Source organism: Carica papaya, chromosome 6 (genome assembly GCF_054855325.1).
Source record: "Carica papaya isolate Zhongbai chromosome 6, ASM5485532v1, whole genome shotgun sequence".
Taxonomy (NCBI): Eukaryota; Viridiplantae; Streptophyta; class Magnoliopsida; order Brassicales; family Caricaceae; genus Carica; species Carica papaya.
In genome coordinates, this window is record NC_142314.1 from 32,770,113 (window position 1) to 32,792,494 (window position 22,382).

Genomic DNA, 22,382 nt, shown 5'->3' on the forward strand with positions numbered 1-22,382 from the left:
CAAAGTGAGAATATACAAACATTGACTCAGAAAAAAATTGAATCGATTAGAGAGATCTGTTTGGTTTATTTTCAATAAATATATAAAATTAAAAAATATATTCTATTAATTTATTTTCGATTGTTTAGTTATTAACCAAATCAACTCAATTTATAAATATTAAAGAACAAACAGAAAACAAGAGAGGAGAAGAAGGGAGAGGAAGCAGTGATGTGAAAAAAAATGGCTTCCCTGTACCACACTTGTTCGTTAGCTGGCGCTGCGAAACACGCTCTTCCTTTAATTTCATCACTCTCTCTCTGCTATAACCACACAATCTCTTGCTACAACCAGTACCGGCGTCAGCGCCAATGCAGTCACGGAGTATCTGCTTCTGCTTCTTTAGACGTTGGAGAGCTCAGAAGCTCAGACTTAGTTGCCATGGAATATGCTGAACTTAACCTCACTGATAAGATTTCTGGGGTATTTTATTATGTTTCACCCAAACATAAATTTCCTTTCTTTTAGTTTATTTTTTCTTCTTTTTGGTATGTAGGTGTGAGGATAAGTCACAGTTAAAATGGTTTATTAATATGTTGAGAAGGGCTTGTATGATTTTTATCTTTTACATTTCTCTTTAGATATTGAATTTTGTGATTTCATATTTCTTCTTGTTCTGTTTATGAATTGTTTGTTTTATAGGAATTTGGGTCATGTAAGACTTGTAATGATTGTTATCTTTTACATTTCTCTCTAGATACTCAATTTTGTGATTTCATGCTTCTTCCTGTTTTGTTTATGGATTGTTTGTTTTATTATAGGAATTGGGTCATGTAAGAATCAGGCAACATGTCAACCCTCTTAGCTCATCTTTCAGAGTAAGTAGCTTTTGAAGGGTTTCTATCCAAAGTAAAAAAATTTAATTTGTTACAGGCTTTTCTCCCCTTTCTGTAATAGTGAATATAATGATAACAGACATTCTCTTATCTCACTAAGAGATCCAAATTCATTGTTGTTGTTTTTATGTTTTCCTCCTCTTGGCAGGTGTCTGCCCCAGTACCAGACTGGGCTGAAGTATTTAAGGACCCAACACTGCCTTTGATGGTGGATATTGGAAGTGGTAATAATTTTCCTTATTTTAAATATATTTCACTGGATATCCTCCCTTTAGAAATGTTGCTAATATGCTAGCAATACTCTTCTCTCTCTATCTCACCCTTACCTCTGAACTATCTTTCACTTTTGTGAATCACTAATGCTATTTCACTTCCCCTAATTAGTTATAAAAACGGTATTCTGTCTCTGTCCTGGGCAATCCGTTTGGGATGCATCCTAAACTTCAGTGTTTTTGCATAAACTTAAGTTTCTATGCACTTTGTGCTGCTGACGTTCATGATTGCAGCAAAAAATGGCTTCTAACTCGTGTGGAATGGAACATAAATGTTAGTCTGTTACTTTATTTCATAAAATTTGTTCTGAATTTTGCTCTTGGGTTGATTTTTTTTGTACTGATTGTGCTTCGCCCCTTTGATTTTATTTCTTCTTTTACGAGATTGCTTCTTGGACTTACATAAAATATTGTCATTTTTCTATTATGAACATTATTTGTAACTCCAGGAAGGAAAAATGTGACTGTCTGTTTCAAGTATAATTTTTTCAAAAATTGCCAGGTAGTGGCAGATTTCTGATATGGCTGGCGAAAAGCAATATAGAATCAGAAAATTATTTGGGATTGGAAATACGGCAGAAAGTATGGGTTGAACTCCTTGGATTACTTCTAAATTTACTTGGTGGATCAGATTAAGTTAATGTATACTTGGTCCACATTTTACTTCAAGTCAGAGGACAAGGTTCATTTTATTAATGGAGTTTAACTTCAATGTTTTGCTGCAGCTGGTCAAGCGTGCTAACTTTTGGGTAAAGGAACTGGATCTTAGGAATATGTAAGGCTTTCAACACATATAGAGTAATAGAAATAAGGAAAATCCATTTTGCTGGTTTATTGACAAAGAGTATCAACCTTTTTTCAGATACTTCATGTTTGCAAATGCTACAGTTTCTTTCGAACAACTGGTATCCACTTATCCGGGACCCTTGATACGAGTTTCCATCTTGGTAAGTGGAATCGTAATGATGCTATATTCACTAAGTCAATAATAAGCTGAATGTCCATAAACCTATGTTGAAGTAATTTCTGGGCATTTTTAGTGTCCGGACCCTCACTTCAAGAAAAGGCATCATAAGAGAAGGGTTGTGCAGAAGCCTTTAGTAGACTCCATTGTAAATAATTTAGCTCCTGGTGGAAAGGTATACTCTTACTATTTGATGATTTTAAATTAATTTTTTCTTCTTTGGGCTACATCTTCAGGCATAACACTATTTCAATTTGGAGTTAATCTTGGGAATCCCACGTCAAATCCAAGGAAAATCTGTATACAACTTAAGAAAAAATGAAACTCACATGAAAATGAGAACATGCACTACAAAGAATTGAAAGATTGGGTCGATAGGGAGGAGGGGTATTGACTGCAAAAAATGCCAAAGACATTTTTTTTTTCTGTTGAAATACATGATTTTCCAGTAGGTTTTGGAAATAGATAAATATACACAAACGTTTGACAATAAGGAGAATAATTCATTTGCTTATACAGAAACTATATGTCTATATGAACTAGTAATGCTATTTCACTATTTGAAGGCCAAGGGAACTGGTTGTTTTGTTGTTTAATATTTATGTAGAGATATTTCAAGTTAGGTGTTGCTTTGAAGGGTATTTAGTTTATTCATTCTAATGTTCTTAGGCATCAAAGTTTTGTTACTGAACCTTTGAAGCCTACGATAAAAAAATTCCCTTTGAACTAAGGGGATGCATTTTTTGCATCTAAACAGCCTAGGCATGCATTTATGAAGAAGATTTAAGTTGTAGTTTTTGGAGGCATGTTGTCTTGGACCATCATGTCCAAAATAGGGAAGATACTCAGCAGCTGATAATATCTATACTTAAGGGGTTAGTTTATAAGTGGTTAAACATGGAAAGCAAGAGAAAGAAAGACTAATTAGTTTCTTGCATGTGTAGAAGGTTTAATTTTATGTTATTTTCCATATATGTGCAGTTTCATTTTTCTTGAGGTATGGGAATTGGTGAAAAAACATGCAGAATTTGCCTTAATAGATTTTGAGTTTCTTTCTAGACTCAACTGTTAATGAGCCCTTACCTTTATTCGGTATAGGTCATATTAAATGAGTCTCTCTCAACAAGCTCTCTCTCTCTCTCTGTATAAGCCAAATTAGGTAAAGAAAAAGTACCCAATCACCAAATTGAAAAACCAAGTGCAAAAAAAAAATACTGACACAGCAGATTGGGACCCTAAACATCTTAAGACTGGCACAAAGACGTTCTGCTCTTCTGTTGACACGAGAAACAAAAAGAAATGATGATGTTCCTCCATACAAGACACACACAAATGTTGGAATTAGTTTCTCTCAATTTCTCTAGAGAATAATAACTCAAATGACTATGAATTTGAAGAGAGTAACTGATACAGAACAAGCAATTTGAATTGATAGTTAGAAACACAACTAGTTGTAGGGATTCTTATATGGAGAAAAGACTAATAATTATGAATAATACTAGAAAAGTGATATGTGTAACTACGATGCTAAAAAAAATACTTAGATTAGTTACAAGCTAAGGTTATAAAAGAGGAACTAACTATCTTGCAAATGAGTGTGTTGATGAAAGAAATCAGAACACAAATCCTCTCTGCCTCTCTGCTTCTATTCTCTTTCATTTAATATTTCTCTCTCTCTCTGTTTCTTTGTCCATTTCTACACTCATCATTTTTAAGAGGGTTCCTTCTTCTCTTATAGCCTTAGTTTGTCACTAAACTATCTTTTACACCGCCCCTATTAAAATTCCTCTTCCTTAAGGTGTAAATTGGATATTTGAAATGGGTATCTATCAAAATGAAAGTTCTTGTTTGAGATAGAAGCTTTGATTGCAGAGAACATGTATAGGATTGTTGAACCTTTGGCAATCCAGGATGAGAGTTTGAAGATTAATTTGATATGCCTCTTGTATAAGGGTGAAATTTGACACAAACGCACATACACAAATTACAGCCAACTTAAATGTACTCATGTCCTTAACTCTCAGTCTTTAGCCATGCAAGACAAAGAGACAATGCCAAAATCTATTTAAGTTCATCAGAAAATGCATTTTAAAAAACTCACCTCTATGCATGCAAGATCAGCAGAAAGAACCTTAACTGCAGAGATTTTAGCCATGTGCAGGAGTTTCTAATGATTCAAACTGCCATCCAAATGTTCCTCCACCTGTGTCTTCATTTTCTCCAAAAAACTAGGTGGTTCTTCCATTAGCTCTGATGAATTTTCCAGAGATGTATTGACAGCGTTTCTTGCAAATCTTCATTGTTGAATCATCAGCAAAAGCTGTCGAAGAATCAGCCGAGGCTTTAAGATGTTCTTTTAGTGTCTTAAGTAATTTTTTTTTTTGCCTAGTCCTCATGAAATCATCCTAGCCTAACAAGAACTGGTCCAACATTTGTTCAACAATTTTTTAATTAAACATTTTATTGATAATAATCAAATGTTATAGAATTATTATTTTTTTACCTAATTGCGTATAGTATAAGATAAAAAATTAAAATTTATATAAAAGATAAATGGTAAATTAAGAATAAGCCACATCAAGATAAGTATTTTGTTATTTTAAAGTTTTGTATTTGTATCAGCACCTGGAACAAATTTGTCCCACAAAAAAATGAGAAAGTTTTGTTCATTATTTATACATATATTTTTACTATTCTGTTCTTTATTTCTTTGTACTGACCATCAGAATGAATAATTTTGTAATGTCCAGTTCCATGATTTCTGCTACTAAATGCTACCAGAGGGATACAGATTTAACAGGAGAGAATAGAATAGGAGCAGAGTGAAAAGATTTAGCAGAGAGAAGATTTCTGTTTTGGTTTCATTCACCAATACTCATTTAAGTAATGATGGTTCATTCCTCTTTTATAGCCTAGCTTGTAACTAAAGTTAACCATCTTTTACATTTTCTTTACACATAACAAAAACACATAAAAACTAATTACATAGGATAACTTATAATTGTGGGAAAATATATTTTAACGATTAACAATGGTCAAGTGATAATAGTGCTGGTTCTCGACTTTTCCCTACTAAAGTTTGGAATTTGTGGAAGGAAATATTAAACACTTATCTTGTTAATTGGGCGCCTAATCTGCATTTCATAGAATGTTTTGCATGTTTTTGTTGGAAAAGTTCCCTTATGTTGCTGGGTTGAAAGGGAAGGCACTGACACAGAAAATTTTTCTCCTGCCTAATTGTTTAGTAAAGAGGAAGGGATGAACTGCTTCTTTTTCTTTTTCTTTTTTGTTTTTGGTTTTTTTTTTTTTTTTTTTCGGTTTTTGTTTTCTTTTCTTCTAAGTGTGAAATGATCAGCTTCTGGGAAGGTGATACCAACTGTCATCACTTTGTCATTTATATTTTCTTTTGGATCCTGAAGTATGCATTATGCATTGATTTGTACTGTTTTACTGGTTCTACCTCGCACTGATAGCAAACATAATCATCACGATCTTGTTTCTAGCGAGTAAAACATTATGCTGCTTGGGATTCCGAAAAATGCTTTTTGACGTATGCATGGAAGTTTAAACGAATACCCTTTTGTGAAGATTAACTGTGTTTGATTGAATAGGTTTTTATACAATCTGATGTGCTCGAAGTGGCTGTCGACATGAGAAATCAGTTTGATGAGGCATTAGATGTTAAATACATTGATGGAATTGAGAATAATGTGGTGTGTGACAATGATGGATGGTTGTTGAAAAACCCAATGGGGATAAGAACTGAGAGAGAAATCCATGCAGAATCTGAAGGTGCAAAGATTTACAGAAGGTTGTACCAGAAGAAAAAGACATGTTTAGAGTTTCCTTCGTTGGAGTGATGAATTGATGTCTCTATTGTATTTCAGAAGAAAGGTAGAAGATACATATATATATATATATATATATCTAGAGAGAGAGAGAGAGAGAGAGAGAGAGGGAGAGCTAACTTGGCTGTTCTTTTCAACATAATTTTAGAGCAAGAAACAGTTTTATCTTTCATAACCAACTATAACGCCATTAAATAATTTAAGAATTAAAATAATAATTTTACCCTCTAAAATTAAACTTAAAAATTGAGAGAATAATGTGTGTGTATATATATATATATATGCATTTCCCTGTCAACTTGGTATGTATCTTAATTTCCAAGTATTGGCTTGGTCTATATTTGGGTAAGCCAAGAAAGATAATTGATTTATTTAAATTCATTTTGTTGTCTGGATCCAACATAAATTTCATCAAACAAACCATTAGACATACATTTATATATATATATATATATGTATATAGATAAACATGTATTGACATATATGTACACGCATATATAAAATATATATAAGGCCTTACACGAGTTTCTCCTGCTACGTAACGGAGCAAAGATGGCTTTTGACTAACGTGCTTAATTATGATGTTATTAATTCGATAATAAATAAAATTCTGAGTATATCCAAAATAATTATTAATAAAATTATACCGTAAAATAAAGTATTAAATTAATATTTTTTAACCCTAAATTTATCAACTTATTTGAAAAAATAAAGTGATTATTTTATTTAAAAATTCTGAAATTCAAAATAGTAAATGCCAAATTTAATTTATAATGAAAGAAAATAATACAGTAAATTAAAAAAAAAGAAATTAATTAAAATATTATAGAAAATTATGATATAATAAAAAAACAATAGATGGGTATAAAGCAGACGCGTTAAAAGAACGCGTGTTTTCCAAACCGATAAAGACGTTAAATTCACGCCTTTCTGTTGAAAAGGAACAAAATTGAAAAGCTCATAAAAGTCTGAATCTTCGCTTCCTAATTCACAAACCCTCCTTCCCAGTTTTAATCCCTACACCCTCGTCTCCAATCTAATCGGTAACTACTTTTTTGGCTCCTTCTGGATTTTGTTTTGGTTGAATTTTTTCTCTCTCATGATTTCTTGATTTTTATCTGTTATGTTGATTGGTTATTGATCAATATCTTGTTGTCAAAATCAAAATATCTTCTCTGTTTCTTATATGATCTTGTCTGATCTTTTTATTTCTCGTTAATCCTTTTTGTAAACAATTATTTTCCTAGAATCAAAAGTTTCAGTTGTTCTTTCCTGGTTAAATCCGGTGATTTGTTCATAACTTAATCGTGAGTAATTTTTCATTTACCATCTCTTTTTGTTTCACCTATCTAAGTTGTGGTTTTGCAATATGGGCTGTTGCTGATAGCATGTATGATTTTCTGAATATTGATTTGGGTGATGATTGGATGAAGGAATTTTCTTTTTCATTTCTGGTTTTCCAATTTATATATATATATATATATATATATATATATATTTGGGTGTTTCTTGATTGGTGAGAGAATTCAGACTTGTTGTTGTTAGTGACATCGAGACACAAATATATGTGATCACGAAAATAATGGAGTTATGAGCACTTTAACATCGGAGAGAGAGCATGTATTGATGTGATTCTTTCTCTGGATAGTCCTATTAGTAGCAATGCCACCATCACCATCTCAGCTGTGCATGCAGGCATGCCAGCCAGATACTTGTATAGTGTTGGACGTTTTGGAAGATATTGTTAACTCTCTTCAATTTCCTTTCGGAAGGAATATTGTGTTTAGATCGGGTTAATTTCTTTTTCCCCTTCATGCTGGTGCTTTTGTAAAAACACAATTCGAGTGATTGAATCTAGCTTTTGAAGGTATTTTATTTGGGGAATGTTTTCAGATGTAATGCATTTGTTCCATGGTACGATTACCTTTCCTTATCCTAGCACTCAAAGCACGTGGCTTTGTTTTTAAAAAATCTTTTGGTAAGAGCTATTATCCTTTGTAAATGAGGAATTGAATGGGTGTAGAGGGTCTCTTCTAATGGAAGGAATGTCAGTTGAGCCAAAGGCTCTTGGCTCAGTGCATGTGACTCCTCTTCATCGTACATCTTAATTTTGGGAAGAAAAGTTTTAATACTTGCAAAAACTATTAGAGATTTAATGGTTGAGATAAATTATTATTTGAGATTGATATTTTGAAATATGCTTTAGCTCTAATATCTAGATGGTGAGTGTTGTGGGTAAGACAAAAAATACAATGGGAATGAGAACTATTACTGGAAAACATCAAGTGAAAGTTAATAAAAGGGAACACTTCTAGTGCTTATTAAATATTTCTACATCCATTTTCATATTTTGTTACATTAAAACTTAATCAGTTGTGGGGCAGAAGTGCATGTTTCATTCATGTAATTCAAGTTGATTACTTTTGTGTCCTTTCTCAAGGATTTTAACTTATGCTGGTCTTGAGTTGTTTTGGGGGATAACAGTCTTGGGTTGGTGTTATTAACTGTTGTGTTTTTGAATATGTAGTGTTTGCCTTTAGTTGAAGAAAAATGGGTAAAGACAAGCACCAAGGTGAATCTTCTGACAAAGGGCTGCTTTCCCAACTTGCTGGATTTGCTGCAGGGCACCATCGTCCACCTGGAGGATTTCCTCCACAAGGTTATCCACCTCAACAAGGTTACCCACCAGCAGGATATCCTCCTCCTGGTGGACACCAACCTGCTGGATATCCTCCCCCGGGAGGATATCCTCCAGCAGGTTATCCTCCCCCTGGAGGATACCCTCCACCTGGTTATCCTCCTCATGGTGGACACCCTCCACCCGGTTATCCAGCTCCTTCCAGTTCAGGTGAGTTAAATAGACGAACTTGCTTGCTACAGGTCATTGTATGGCCGTTTTACTTGATATTTTAGTGCCTTAGCTTTTGAGAAAACTAAAAGAGGTGCTAACCTTATTTGAAGTCTTCTGTTGATGTCATATGGAAAATAATTTATCTATGGTTTGTTGCAAGTGTAAGAAGTGTCCGATGTTCAAAATTCAAGATTTTTGTTGGTTATTTGCTTGTGCTTTCCCTTTCTCATATTACACAGATTTCTAGTGTACCTTGCTTGGATGTCTTGTAAGCCTAACCTAGCGTAAATGTTTCGATTTTGTGATGATTTGATGTCTTGATCTTGTATTGCCATGATCCCGTTAGAAAGAAAAAATATTGGAAAACCGAGCTTCTTTTGACAGATCATTGCTGTTTACAATATTATTTTGTCCTTCTATTTATAGATGACCACTGACATTCCCTGCCTTCCAGCAATATGCACAGTACTTATATATATATATATATGTTTTTTTTCAGCAATGTGCATAGTACTTGCATATATATATATATATATATATATGTATGTTTTTTTTCTCCTAGTTTCTTGCTATGACTTCTCACAGCTCCCAAAATGTGGGTGATGTTTCAAGAGTTGTGGTTTCCATTTTAATATGGTGGTGTTATTTTGTTAGACTAATAAAAGTATACAGGGCATGGACACGGTGGTATGGGAGCAATGCTAGCTGGGGGTGCGGCAGCAGCAGCTGCTGCTTATGGTGCTCATAAGCTTTCACATGGTTTCCATGGGCATGGAAAGTTCAAGCATGGCAAGTTTAAGCACGGCAAGTTTGGGAAGCACAAGGGCATGTTTGGAAAGCACAAGGGCATGTTTGGAAAACACAAGGGCGGCAAATTCTTTAAGAAGTGGAAGTGATTCCTACTTAAGAATTGTGTGTCTTTCATAATTCTATGTTGGCTTTCTAGCATATATGGTAGTAAATTCTTGATGGTGTAGCTTTAACGTGGATGTCTATGTTGCCTGATGATGCATATACAGATGATACTTCTCTATGCTATTTTGTTTTGCTTGTCTTCCTTGGTGCTGTAAATGAGTTATGAGCTACATTTGATCCTTTTAACACATTGTTTTAGTTTGTTTTCTGGTGAAGCCTATACATGTCATATTAAGCATGAGCTTGATAAATTTTAGTCGTTGGACTGAAATTAAAAATAAAAAAGATTCATACATGCATAAGATTTTTGTTTTGAAAAGACAATTCTTGAGAACAATTTTGGTAAACCAAAATAAAAGAAGAACTATATTCTTGAGCATATATATTTTTTCTATTCTAAATAATTTTTATTTTTGTCAAAGTGAATTATTTATTGATGTCCAATTATATAATCTAAATGGTATTAAAATTACGATAAATTTTGTTTATATATAACATAATATGCTATCAATGTGGATGTTACTTCAATTTTTTTTTTTAATATCATTATTAACTGTTTCGTAACTATCATGTAATTGCTGATATAATATTTATTTATCGTGTAGTCGTTGATACGAAGAAATAATATTTAATGAGATGAATGGTTTTATTTTCTTGAAAAAAAGATTTTAAAATAAAAAAATTCCCAAATAGTGTATTACCTATTTAAATTTAATTTGTATAGTTGATCTAAACACAGTCAGTGGGGAAGATCTTAACTATTGTTATACCCATGTTACATGAAACTGTTCTTTATAAAAAATACTCAATTAAATTAAACAATTAAAGAAAAAAAAAATATTTACTAGTAGTCTTATTTTGATTTTTACAAGTAATATAAATATAAGACAATTTCCTTCACACTTCTACATCATACTAAAAAAGAGAAACAAAAACACAGAGCAAAAAATTCCAAGGAAACATGGTTTATCCAAGAATTGTCTCATTTGTTTGCTTACTTCTCATTTTCTGCATGGGTTAGTAGCTTGAATGTTTTATATACATAACCAACGCACCAGCCATCTTTATAGATTTAATGAATAGGATTTTCAGAAAATTCTTGAATCAGTTCGTCATTATATTTATCGATGATATCTTGATATATTCAAAAAGCAGAGAGGAACACGCTTACCATCTGACTCAGGTTTGCAGGTTCTTAAAGAAAAGAAGTTGTATGCAAAATTGAGTAAGTGTGGATTCTGACTCGAGCATACTACCTTCTTAGGGCACATCGTATCAAGGAATGAAGCATCAGTGAACTCCAAAAAAATTGAGGCAGTGCTCGGTTAGGATAAATTGACATTGTTCAAGGAGATTCGTAACTTTCTTTGAATGATAGGTTATTACCACAGGTTTATAGAAGAATTTTCTAGCCTAACTGTTCCTTTGACTCGGCTCACAAAGAAAAACGTTAAGTTTGAGTTGAACGAGAACTGTGAAAAGAGCTTTTCAGAACTAAAGAAACGGTTGACTACTGCACCTGTGTTGGCTTTGCCGAGTAAGACGGGTGGATATACAGTTTATAGTGATGCCCCTTTCCTGAGGTTAGGTTGTGTTCTGATGCAGCATGGAAAGGTCATAGCCTAAGGGTCCAGGCAATTGAAGAGTGATGAGAAAAATTATCCCACCAGCGACTTAGAACTTGCTGCAATTATCCACACTTTGAAAACTTGAGGTCATTACTTGTATGGGGAGACTTTTCAGATCTATACCGACTATAAGAACTTGAAACACATATTCACTCAAAAAGATCTCAACATGCGTAAGAGACGATAGATTGAACTCCTCAAAGACTACGATTGTAATATTTTGTATCACGCGGGTAAGGGCAACGTGGTAGCTGATGCACTCAACAGAAAAAATACAGGTATGTTAGCTCACATAATGGTTTCAGAATGTAGGGTAATAAAGGCTGCACAACATATATGACTTCAGGACCTGAAAAGAGTTACATGTTTGGCCCACCTGACTGTTCAACCTGAGTTGATCTAGAGAATAAAAGAAGCTCAATCTGCCGATTCCACCCTAACAGCCCTCAACAGATGCAGAACAAGGAGTAAATTCAGAATTTTAAGTCTCTGTCGATGGGTTGCTTAGATTTCAGGACAAGGTATGTGTTTCATATAACAATGAGTTGAAAAAGGACATCATGACAAAGGCTCATAGCTCAAAGTTTATCATACATTCCGCAAGCACTAAGATGTATCAAAATATGCAACCTTAGTTTTAGTGGAAAAAGATGAAAAGATAGGTGACCGACTTTATTTTCAAGTGTTTGGTGTGTTAGTAAGTTAAAGCAGAGCATCACCGTCGAGGTGGCCTACTTCAGTCATTACCGACTCCAGAGTGGAAGTGGAAATACATCACAATAGATTTCGTGATAGGATTGCCTAGGGCACGGTTGGGACATGATACAATTTGGGTAATTGTTAACCGGCTCACTAAGTCTTCTCACTTCTTGGCCATTAAGGTGACCGACCTTTTGAACAAGATAGCAAGAAGGTATATTTAAGAGATAGTCAGGTTATATGGAGTGTCAGTGACAATAGTATCCGACAGGGACTGTAGGTTTACTTCTCGATTTTGGTTTAATTTTCAGCAAGTAATGGAAACGAAACTGTCTCTTAGTACCACATTCTACCCTCAGACCGATGAACAATTAGAAAAGACAATTCGCACACTAGAAGATATACTTCGAGCTTGTGTTCTTGATTTCGGAGGCCATTGGGATGATTGTTTACCCTTAATAGAGTTCGCCTACAATAACAGTTACCAAACAAGTATCAGCATGACTCCGTACGATGCATTATATTGTCGTCCATACAGATCGTCGATATGTTGGAAAGAGGTGGGTGATAGAAAATTCTTCAGCCCAGATTTTATGGAGGAGACTACAGTAAAAATAGTTAAGATCATGAAAAATATCCAAACGGCTAAAAGCAGAAAGAAGAGTTATGTGAACACCCGGAAGAAAGATTTGGAATTTGAGAAAGGTGATCGAGTGTTCATCAAGGTCACCCATTTCAAGGAAATCAGTAGGTTTGGCAAAATGGGAAAATTAAATCCCAGTTTATTAACGCATTTGAGATCTTAGACAGAATTAATACCGCCGCCTACAAACTAGCACTACCTACAGAACTATCCAGAATCCATAATGTGATTCATGTGTCCATACTACGCAAATACAACTCGTGCCTCTCTCACATCTTGGCCCATGAACCCCTTTCATTCCAAAAGAATCTGTCATATGAGGAGGTATAAGTGGATATTGTTGACCGAAAGAGCAGAGTACTCTACAACCATGAAATTTTCTTTGTTAAGGTATTATAACAGAATCACACACAGAAAGAGGCCACATGGGAGCTAGGATCAGACTTCAGAACCTAATATCCCCAATTGTTTGATTGAGTGAGAGGGAGACAAATTTGAGGGACCAAAATTCTTTTAAGAGATGAGAGTTATAATATTCGAACCCAAAATTTGATCCGAGATTAATTTTAACATTTTAAATATATAAAAAATTTATTTTTAAATTAATTTATTTTAATTTTTGTCGAATTTATGGACAAAATAGGTTAGGGATAAAATTAATTTTGGGTAAAAAACTTAAAAATTTGGGTTCGATGGGTTTTTTTTAAAAGAAAAATCGAAAACTGGGGTCAGAGTGCAAATAAAATTTTTTTTACCACGTAGTACCGCTCAGTCAGTAACCCCGATGAACTAGAGTACACCCCATGGCAAGGCACGCTAACGTAGGTGCCACACGAGATGCCACGTGGGCGATCCGCGTGCCCCACGATCGAACGACCCAGGATCGATCCCGCGGGCGTGGACAACCTGAATTTGTTCCTCCTTTAAATGCGATCAGATGGTCAAGATCAAATTGCAATAAACGATTCAGATTCATTTTTTCGTTAAACGCGATCGGACAGTCGAGAACAAATGCAATGAACGACCTAGATTCGTTTCCTCCTTAGGCACGATCAAATAGTCAAGCTCAAACGCGATAAACGGTCTATATTAACGCGAGATGGGTACAAATATCTTGTATCACACTGAACCCAAACCCTAGCCGCCAGCCTCCCGTAGGATAATCAGTTGCTGGAGAAGGGAGCCAACCATCAACTGCTGCCGCACCGGAGCCACCTCCGACTGTCAAAAAAGGTAAAAATTCTCCTACCCGCTCGAAATTCGATTCTGAACACTCTTGTGGCCATATTGGAGCAGAACGAACGGCGGGCGAGCCGAAAACTACAGTCAAAGTCTAGTGGCACCACTGCGGGCAAACCCGCAACCTCTTCCGATGAGCCCCTTTCCGTTTTTTATTTCGTGCGATTTTTTCACCGTTGTGTTCACCGTTCTGTTTTCTACAAGTTGACCGAAAAAAAACTCTCAGTCGCGAAGGTGAGCCAGCAGAGTCGCCGCACCTGAAAAATTTCACCGCCAATAGGTTTCTATTTTTTGATTTTTTTTTGCCAACCAAGGTCTTCTAACGTATTTTTTTGTAAAGATATGTATAAAACCAGTTAAAATCGGCCCAAAACGGCTAGGCTGAGGCAAATCACCACCGCATGCGGGGGTACCATCGCTAGAGTACAGCAGTCTTGGAACCCCGAAATTGGCTAGAAATGACTTTTTACACCGATTTTGGATTCCAATGGTATTTTTAGGTATGTGACAAGCATTTTGAATTTCGGTGGATAATTCAGGAAACCCGGGGACCATTAATAGGCGCAGTAGAATGTTCAGTATTTCGGACACTGATTCGGGTAACGATCTTTCACCATTTCTTCGTTACGACAAATTGAGACTTAATAATTAATAATTATGTATTTTTATGAAAAATTAGAGAACCTTAAAAATAATTACATGTAACTAGTGAAGCCGAAATCGGTTAGTTCACAGTCGTTTCGATTTCCTGTTTATTTTTTTATATTACCTATATTTGTTTACTATTATATTGTGCGTGACTCAATTGATAGTTTTTAGAGTCTTTTTGATTATTTTGTTATTTGTTTCCCCTGCATAGCGTGCCAGTATTCTGTTCATTGGTTATTTGGTTGTGTTAAACTATATTGTTGTTTAAGTAAGTGGTAAGTATAAAATGAGATATGGTTATTACATAGTTAATTATTATACTGATGGAAATCTCTATGGGAAAGACTTACTGAGTACTCGGGAAAGGGCGGACAGACCCGGTACATAGAGAACCCTACCTTAAATGTTACTTCAGTCGGATGGGGCTGAGAAGTCTCTCACCAGTAAAGTTTGGGATATATGGTTCACCTTCATACCATACGAGGTATCGAAGTGGTGGAATGTTTGATGTCCATTATTGGACAAGGTATGAGGATGATTGGTTAATTGTTTAATTGGATATTTAGTTCATAAGTAGGAGAACATCCCTATGGATCCCCAGGGGTACCAGTAAGTGGGTAAAAATATAAAATAGTCATTTTTTGTCATCTTATATGTGATAAATAATAATGCATAAATATGAGTTTTCATAAGTTATTGTTGGGAAAAACTTATTACACAATATGGAATAAATGATTTTCTTTATAGTAAATGAATTTACATTAAATTAAGAACTCAATTAGTTGTTTTTCTGATTTTTACCAATATTTAATTTTCTGTATCTGTTATTAGTGTGATATTCTTACTGAGTCAGTATAACTTACCCATTCATTAACTATTTCAGATCAAAAGAAATAGGATCCAGATCCCGATCAATAAAGGGATTATGAATAGTTCACCACTTGAACTCATTTCAAAAGCTAGTGAATGTCATAATAGAATTGCTTAGTTAGTTGCTTTTCATTTATTTTTTTTTTATTTTAGTTTGTTATTTTAGAATGGATATTCTCGTAATCATATTGGACATTCTAAATTATTGTGTAAGAAATGTAAACTCTATCTTTATTATTTCGCTTCCACATTTAATTTATTACTTTATTTACATTTAAGTTTCGTAACTTTACAAAAATTATATGTAAACCTTATGACCACCTTGCATATTTTTTTCTAGAGGGTATTATGTCAAAATTAGTTGTCATTTTTATCATTGATTATCGATTTTGTGACCATCGTCTCATATTTAATTTTGATTATTCTTCAACCTACTCAAACTATTTACCGAAAAAGACCATCCGACATTTACCCCTATTGCGTTATCGATTCACTTTCTGTGTAAAAGAAATTTAATAATAATTCATAATATCATTGAAGACAAATGAAATAACGTGATAAAAAATCTCTTAGAAACGGAAAAAATTGCATTAAATCGTTCAAATTTTTAACAGAAGATCAAAACCAACAAGAAGCATTAAAAATTTTATTACCACCATAACAACAAAAGTTGTTATGTAAAATATCATAAATATTTTTTTCGTTAATAAAAAACGAATATTTTAATTGAACATGAGATTAAATAATAAAAAAACACAAGAAAATTAACATTGTTGCGATAGGAGTAAAACCCTAGGGTCGGGTGCGCTACTACTGCTAATCGTCAATCCTTCCACTCTTAGTATCATCATCGAAGAGTGTAATTTGCAAAATTTTTCCACTTTTTTCCAATAATAAATCAATTTATCAAATTTAAAGAACTTTTGACTCTTGAATTTCATCCAGTGATATGCTAATAAATCAATAATGCCTAAGTTTAACATTCCTAATTGTTAATTACCTGGTAAAGTTATGGATTGTAAGTTTGAGAATTCAAAAGCTTAATTACAGAAATAAGAGAATTTCACAGAAATTAAATAAACGAATAAATGATATTTATAGCTGCCAAATATAAAGTTTTTCACAGATAAAACTAATCATATTCAAGTTCGAGTTGAAAAAATAATTCCTTTTTCGTTTTAACATAAATTGTCCTAAGTAGAGCTCAAACTCGTATGATCTCTATAGAAATGATCAACTCTAATTGTCCAATCAAACACCGATGATTAAGATAGACAACAATGTAGTTTTACTTGATAAAGATAAAACAAAAATCATTGTAACTAATTGTTGGAAACAATAAAAACCGAAAAAAGAAAAAAGAGAGAATCGGTTTTAGAGAAAAGGGCCCAGTCTCCATAAGGCCCAGACTCGAGGCCTCAATTTGCACAGGCCAAGCCCAATTCAACCAGTTGGCCCAAGTTACCTACGCCTAGCTCGTCTGTTGTAACGGGACTCGGCCTAGCCTATCTCTAGTTAGCCAGCCCATTAATGTAAATGCAATTCTTTTTGAGAATTTCATTTCACAACTCTTCATATTAATTGAAGACTTCAAACCCACATTATCAAATTCCTTTCTGGAAAACAAAAAGAAAAAGAAAAAAAAAAATCCTTCTTACATGTAATTTCATGCATGCATGAAGCTATAACCAGACCCATTTGATGGTTTCAGAACCCACTTATTCAAACGTTCCGATGCCTTCTTCACCTACAAATTCATTTTAGTCGGTCGAAAATTTCAGTCGATAAATATTCTAATATTAACTTTTATATTAAAGTGAGCAATTCAAATATTTGTTCTGTTTACCTGGTATTCCCAATCGGTTCTGTATATAATAAAGGAAAGAGCAAGTGTTTGCATTGCAACCCCACACAGCATTCCAATCCACAGACCCTGAAAAATAAAAACAACAAATCATGAAATTAAATTGTATTCAAATTTCTCCAATACCATTGTCTTTTTAATTTCCTTCTCTAAAATTTCAGTCACTTAAAGATTAGGAGGTGTTCTACTTTTTAAATATTTTTTGTGTTAAAGGACCAACTTGGCACTTTCTACTACTATATGTGGGTTTGGTTTTGTATTCGATTCTGACTGTATGATCTGAGTATGTACTTTATTAAAAAGTTGTATTATTATTGATATACAAATTATTTCTTACCTCAACTCGAAGATGGGCAACATATCCAAGTAAAACTCCAATAGGTATGCCAATTCCATAATAGGATCCCAAGTTCACAAATGCAACTAAACTTTGCATCCCGGAACCTACCGCCACGCCTAAATTTCATATTAGAGTGTGAAAAGATCTTTCTGGGAAACTTAATGTGACAAAATGAAGTGCAGAAGACACTATATCGGTGTTAAGTTGCTTGCCTGATAGCACCGGCTGAACGCTATTAAGTAGGATTGAGATAGAAAGCAGAAAAGAGAGATTCGATACAGATGCTGCAACTTGCTCATCACTCATAAAAAGATAAGAAAGCCGACGACCAAAGACTAAACATAGAATAGAGAATACAACTCCGATACATATCGAAGTGCAGAGATTGACCTTCATTGCAAATTTTGCAGCTTTAGCATCTCCTCTTCCCAGTTCATTTGCTACCCTCACACTGAGAAATTGAAGCAAGACAACAAGGATTGTTTACATGACATAATAATCAATTAGAATATAAAGATCATAAACCCAAAAAAAGGAACACTAGAATTGAAAAAGGTACCATGCTGCACCTAGGAACCCTAGACACATGTTCAATTCCCATGCCAGGATATTTTGGCTGCAATACCATCAAATTTTGTTTAGTTATATACTGATATGTGTGTGTCTATATATGTATATATGAATAACAGACAAGTGGGAAACAAGAATAGATGGATAAACCTTACCAAATGGAGAAAGCAGATATTGCAGTTGATGCATTTTTCATATATCCTGCCATTAAGACCAGAATCCCAAAGTACCAGACCTCTAAACTGTTGATGCAAAATAAATTAGATTACCCATTAATTTTATTCATGAAAACTTTGAAGCTGCTTATTGATTAATTAATTAACAAGAGAATTGAATGATCAAAAAATTTGACGTAAAGAATAAGATATGCAATTGAGAAACCTGTGATTACCAAAGCATAATACCAGACGAAATTGAGAGCTTCATTATAGGGAAAATATCAGAGAAAGCAGCCTTACTAAATCCGGTCCACGTATCCGGACACCAACCTCCGAATATATATATAAACTCTCCAAGAACCAAAGACCAAGAAGCAATGTTCATTGCACTCATTGCACCGGCAACTCCCCAAGAAAATTTGGTCACAAAAATCCAGGACAAGAAGAGTTGGAGCGCAAACGAAAAAGCAGATACACATCCTATGATCAAGTTTTTCATTTGAGCTTGTAAGTACATCTGGATAGTCATGGAGAACATCAAACTGCCTAGAAAGGGTATGAACCATGGGGAGATATCCGCAGCTGCTCTTGCTATGTCGTCTTCCATACCAAGGAATCTTAAAATTGGTGTTGCAAAAATGAAGAGAGGAATAAATAAACTTCCTGTGACACCATCAACAATCCATGATCTTTGCAAGTAAATTCCCATCATATGATATTGGCCGGCTCCATATGCTTGTCCGCATAGTGTTTCGGTTGCACTCGACATGCCCGCCTATCAAAATAACAATCAAAATCAAATTTCTCTTTTTGATTATGTCATAATCTATTTCCACATTAGAAAATTTATCGAATAAGCCGGAAGTATTACAAATGCTATCAAACAGTATTAGAGAATATGTTAATTCTCTATACTAGGGCAATCTTTTTTTCTAATGAAAAAAAAAAAGTTGAATCGAATTTTTAACATGTTATAATTATTTTAATTAAAAAAAATTTAACTATAATGAATACTTTTTTAACTTAAAAATGTAATAAATTTATTAAAGTTTAACTCAATTTAGTTACTGCAATCTCATTAATACTAATGAGTTAGTCATTAATTCTACTGAATAAAACATTATAAATCGAGAAATTATTAGTCATAATACATAAAAAAATAATAATAAGTTCAACATTTTTAATAAATTTGAACTTATGATCATAGAATATAAAAATTTTAAACACCAAAACACCACTTTTGTTGGCCAGACTAATCAAATCTTACACTTAAAAGTTGCCTTGCAAATTCCATTTCAGAACTTCATGCCCTCTTTCAAATTTTAATCAAATATAAAATCATACCTACAAAATCTTCAAGATCCCAGACTTGTAATTTCAGAAGCCTTTTGCTGACATCCTCCCGACTTGTCAACACAGTATGGAATGAATACATCTCAAAAAGTTGATATTCAGAAGATTATTTAAATCTTTAGATTTAATGAACTTTTTGGTTAAAGTCTGCCTTTCCTACTTGTCTTTTATACAGTCCTACACGTGCGCCATGTATACGTGTATATATATATATACTCACACAGTAGTTAGATAGCACATAGCGACAAAAAAAGATCTATATAAAAAAGGTGGTGATTTGAACATCTCAGACAAACTCACGAGTCCGCTGCCGAGAGTAAAAAATAAATAAATTTAATAATTATTAAATTTTAAATTTTAATTTTTGTTATAATTTAATCTTAATATTTTTTATTTATCTAAAACGCACTAATATCCTTTTAATTTTTAATTAAAAAATAATTAGATTATTTCTAAATAATTTTAAAAATAATTTTAATTAATTAATTTAATTATTTATTAATTAGGTAAAAAAAAAAATTTGAGACCATCCAAACACTACTTAATAATTTGAATTTTTCTGTCAGAAAATTAAAAAAAAAATAGAGATTAAATTTAATAATTTGTTGAAAAAAATAATTGAGTAATACATTTAATGAAAAGGACTGTGGTCCAATTAATCTTCCCCTAGAAAAGAGAATACTCACTGACATCATACCCATATTCCATATACATATATATATATATATATATATTTCATATGATACTCTAGGGGAAAATTGAAGAAATTAAGCATATATACTGAACATATATATAATTAACATTAGCTACAGCCAAGCAATGGGTCAATGCTTGGATCTCCATTTTGGGTACCAAAGAAAAAGCAGCTTAATTTTACTATCGAAGCTATTTATAAAACGCAGAAGAAGAATTGATTATTGTGTGTATATATATATATATGTGTATAGATAAGTAGTTTACCAGTAAGCCATTTATAAAGCGGAGAAAAATAGTCTGCAAAAGTGCATAAGCAGCAAGATGAAGCTCCCCAACATGGCCGAGAAACGACTGAGCCACCACAATGATTCCAAACGCCGTAACTCTGAAAATAATTGACGGCAAAGCAATTCTCCATAATGTCTTCCATTCCTCCCAAACCCTCTTCTTCAAATCACCATTCCCATCTCTGCTTCTTCCTTCCTCAACCAGTCTCTCCTCTAACCCTGACCCATCCATCTCTGAACAACAACAGACGAAATTACCAAGCTTTCCTCAATGGGTATTCACAAAAACACACAAATAATATATACAAATGTAAATACTTAGGTTGATGTTTCTCAGATTAAGATAAAGATCATATGGGCGGTGAGAGAGGAAGAATGAGTGAATATTATAAATGATTTAGAGGGAAAAAAAAATCAGAATCCCAACTCGAGATAAGCGGAAACGTGGTGGATTTTCTTTCACGAGAAACACAAGATTAACCCAACAATAATACCAAATTAAGAAGCTTTCCTCAATGGGTATTCACACACACACATTTACATATATACTTACATATTATTGGTTTCCCAGATTGAGACGAAGATCATATGGGTGGTGAGTGAGTGAATACTATTAATGATTCTTTGAGTGGAGAGGGAAAATTTGGAATCTCCGTTTGAGATAAGCAGAATCGTTGTAGATTTTCTTTCACGAGAAAAACAATTAAAGAATTTTTTAAAGAAAAATAAACGTGTGGTAGTCGGTTTTTCAGAAGACAGGAAGACCAACCTGTGAAGGAGTAAAGAAAGCACGTGGCCTTTTCTTAGCATGAGTAGACACGTGCATGGTTTTGACGCCCTATCAATGCATGAAACGAAATAAACTTTTCCACAAATTACGTACTTGTCTCTATTTTCCATGTGCTTTTCACTTTAATTCAAACAAAATTTTGCTCTTGTTAGCAAAATTCCAAATTACAAATTTCAATAAATTATATAATATATAGGGATTTTTTTTAAAAAAATTTTATAGAGATTTGATTTCATACTTAATGGGTTTGGTCTCGAATTCAAGCGAAAATGATATATGATCTTGAACTATGTATTTTATTTTTTCATGGTCTTGTTAGAAATTATGAAATATTCTCCAATGTTAGTTTATATAATTAATTAATTTTGTTTAGACACTAAATTAAACTAATATAAAAATACCCATAAGTTAAAACTAAGCTAATCTCCTACAATAATTTAATTTTTGAAATTTTAAGGAACAATTCTTGATGGGTGGTGGCGATCAAATGTGGACTTATCCAATAGCTATATCATAAAGGCTATGTCCCAATTAGTCCTTTCTTTTTATCCTTATCCATAACTCATCTTGACCACTTCCACATTATTTCATTTTCTCTTTTTTTTTTTTTTTGTGGGAAAACTATCCTTATCTAAGTGTCTCCCAAATATTTAAAATGAGGGAGATATTTTAGTGTGTTGTATGGCTCATGTATGATTATATATTCATTCTAACACGAGATCATAAAGTCAAGAAAATAATACCCTAAATTTACCTTTTTCAAGAAAGAATAAATATTTTATCGTATTATTAATACACATCTATAAAGTGATAGGCGAATATTTAGTTGAATAGTTGTGCCTATTATAGTGTATTATACCTTCTGCAAAACA

At 33.4% G+C, this 22,382-nt stretch overlaps 3 protein-coding genes across 5 annotated transcripts; 2 read left to right on the forward strand and 1 right to left on the reverse strand.

Moving 5' to 3' along the window:
- The first annotated feature begins 129 nt into the window (after nucleotides 1-129).
- On the forward strand, nucleotides 130-6,138 carry LOC110812815 (tRNA (guanine-N-7) methyltransferase). The gene is made up of 8 exons (XM_022039670.2): nucleotides 130-462; nucleotides 801-857; nucleotides 1,024-1,099; nucleotides 1,650-1,729; nucleotides 1,873-1,922; nucleotides 2,010-2,094; nucleotides 2,188-2,286; nucleotides 5,723-6,138. The coding sequence occupies exons 1-8, from the start codon at nucleotides 223-225 to the stop codon at nucleotides 5,969-5,971; spliced, it is 936 nt and encodes a 311-aa protein (XP_021895362.1). The 5' UTR covers nucleotides 130-222; the 3' UTR covers nucleotides 5,972-6,138.
- Nucleotides 6,139-6,842: 704 nt separating this feature from the next.
- Nucleotides 6,843-9,933, forward strand: LOC148253545 (glycine/proline-rich protein). 2 transcript variants are annotated; one of them, XM_088223229.1, is made up of 3 exons: nucleotides 6,843-7,002; nucleotides 8,487-8,807; nucleotides 9,483-9,933. In XM_088223229.1, exons 2-3 carry the CDS (start codon nucleotides 8,510-8,512, stop codon nucleotides 9,704-9,706), a joined length of 522 nt encoding a protein of 173 aa, XP_088079355.1. In that variant the 5' UTR covers nucleotides 6,843-7,002; nucleotides 8,487-8,509; the 3' UTR covers nucleotides 9,707-9,933. The 2 variants fall into 2 exon arrangements, with proteins under 2 accessions (XP_088079355.1, XP_088079356.1); XM_088223230.1 differs by lacking the exon at nucleotides 6,843-7,002 and adding an exon at nucleotides 7,085-7,266.
- Nucleotides 9,934-16,717: 6,784 nt separating this feature from the next.
- Nucleotides 16,718-21,439, reverse strand: LOC110812878 (protein DETOXIFICATION 24-like). 2 transcript variants are annotated; one of them, XM_022039756.2, is made up of 9 exons: nucleotides 21,274-21,439; nucleotides 20,698-20,954; nucleotides 18,618-19,159; nucleotides 18,382-18,468; nucleotides 18,216-18,272; nucleotides 17,869-18,107; nucleotides 17,654-17,772; nucleotides 17,299-17,385; nucleotides 16,718-17,199 (listed from the first exon to the last, which is right to left on the reverse strand). In XM_022039756.2, exons 2-9 carry the CDS (start codon nucleotides 20,950-20,952, stop codon nucleotides 17,119-17,121), a joined length of 1,467 nt encoding a protein of 488 aa, XP_021895448.1. In that variant the 5' UTR covers nucleotides 20,953-20,954; nucleotides 21,274-21,439; the 3' UTR covers nucleotides 16,718-17,118. The 2 variants fall into 2 exon arrangements, with proteins under 2 accessions (XP_021895448.1, XP_088079240.1); XM_088223114.1 differs by lacking the exons at nucleotides 20,698-20,954; nucleotides 21,274-21,439 and adding an exon at nucleotides 19,729-20,683.
- Nucleotides 21,440-22,382: the final 943 nt, after the last annotated feature.

What these genes read in the sequence shown, in the direction of transcription:
- LOC110812815 (XM_022039670.2), top strand. Translation starts at nt 223, where the DNA reads ATGGCTTCCCTGTACCACACTTGTTCGTTAGCTGGCGCTGCGAAACAC. An exon ending in GATGGTGGATATTGGAAGTG is followed by an intron (nt 1,100 to 1,649) that starts GTAATAATTTTC and finishes AAAAATTGCCAG; the next exon opens with GTAGTGGCAGATTTCTGATA. An exon ending in GATTGGAAATACGGCAGAAA is followed by an intron (nt 1,730 to 1,872) that starts GTATGGGTTGAA and finishes GTTTTGCTGCAG; the next exon opens with CTGGTCAAGCGTGCTAACTT.
- LOC148253545 (XM_088223229.1), top strand. Translation starts at nt 8,510, where the DNA reads ATGGGTAAAGACAAGCACCAAGGTGAATCTTCTGACAAAGGGCTGCTT. An exon ending in TCCAGCTCCTTCCAGTTCAG is followed by an intron (nt 8,808 to 9,482) that starts GTGAGTTAAATA and finishes AAAAGTATACAG; the next exon opens with GGCATGGACACGGTGGTATG.
- LOC110812878 (XM_022039756.2), bottom strand. Translation starts at nt 20,952, where the DNA reads ATGGATGGGTCAGGGTTAGAGGAGAGACTGGTTGAGGAAGGAAGAAGC. An exon ending in TCGTCTGGTATTATGCTTTG is followed by an intron (nt 18,469 to 18,617) that starts GTAATCACAGGT and finishes TTGCATCAACAG; the next exon opens with TTTAGAGGTCTGGTACTTTG. An exon ending in ATATCTGCTTTCTCCATTTG is followed by an intron (nt 18,273 to 18,381) that starts GTAAGGTTTATC and finishes ATGGTATTGCAG; the next exon opens with CCAAAATATCCTGGCATGGG.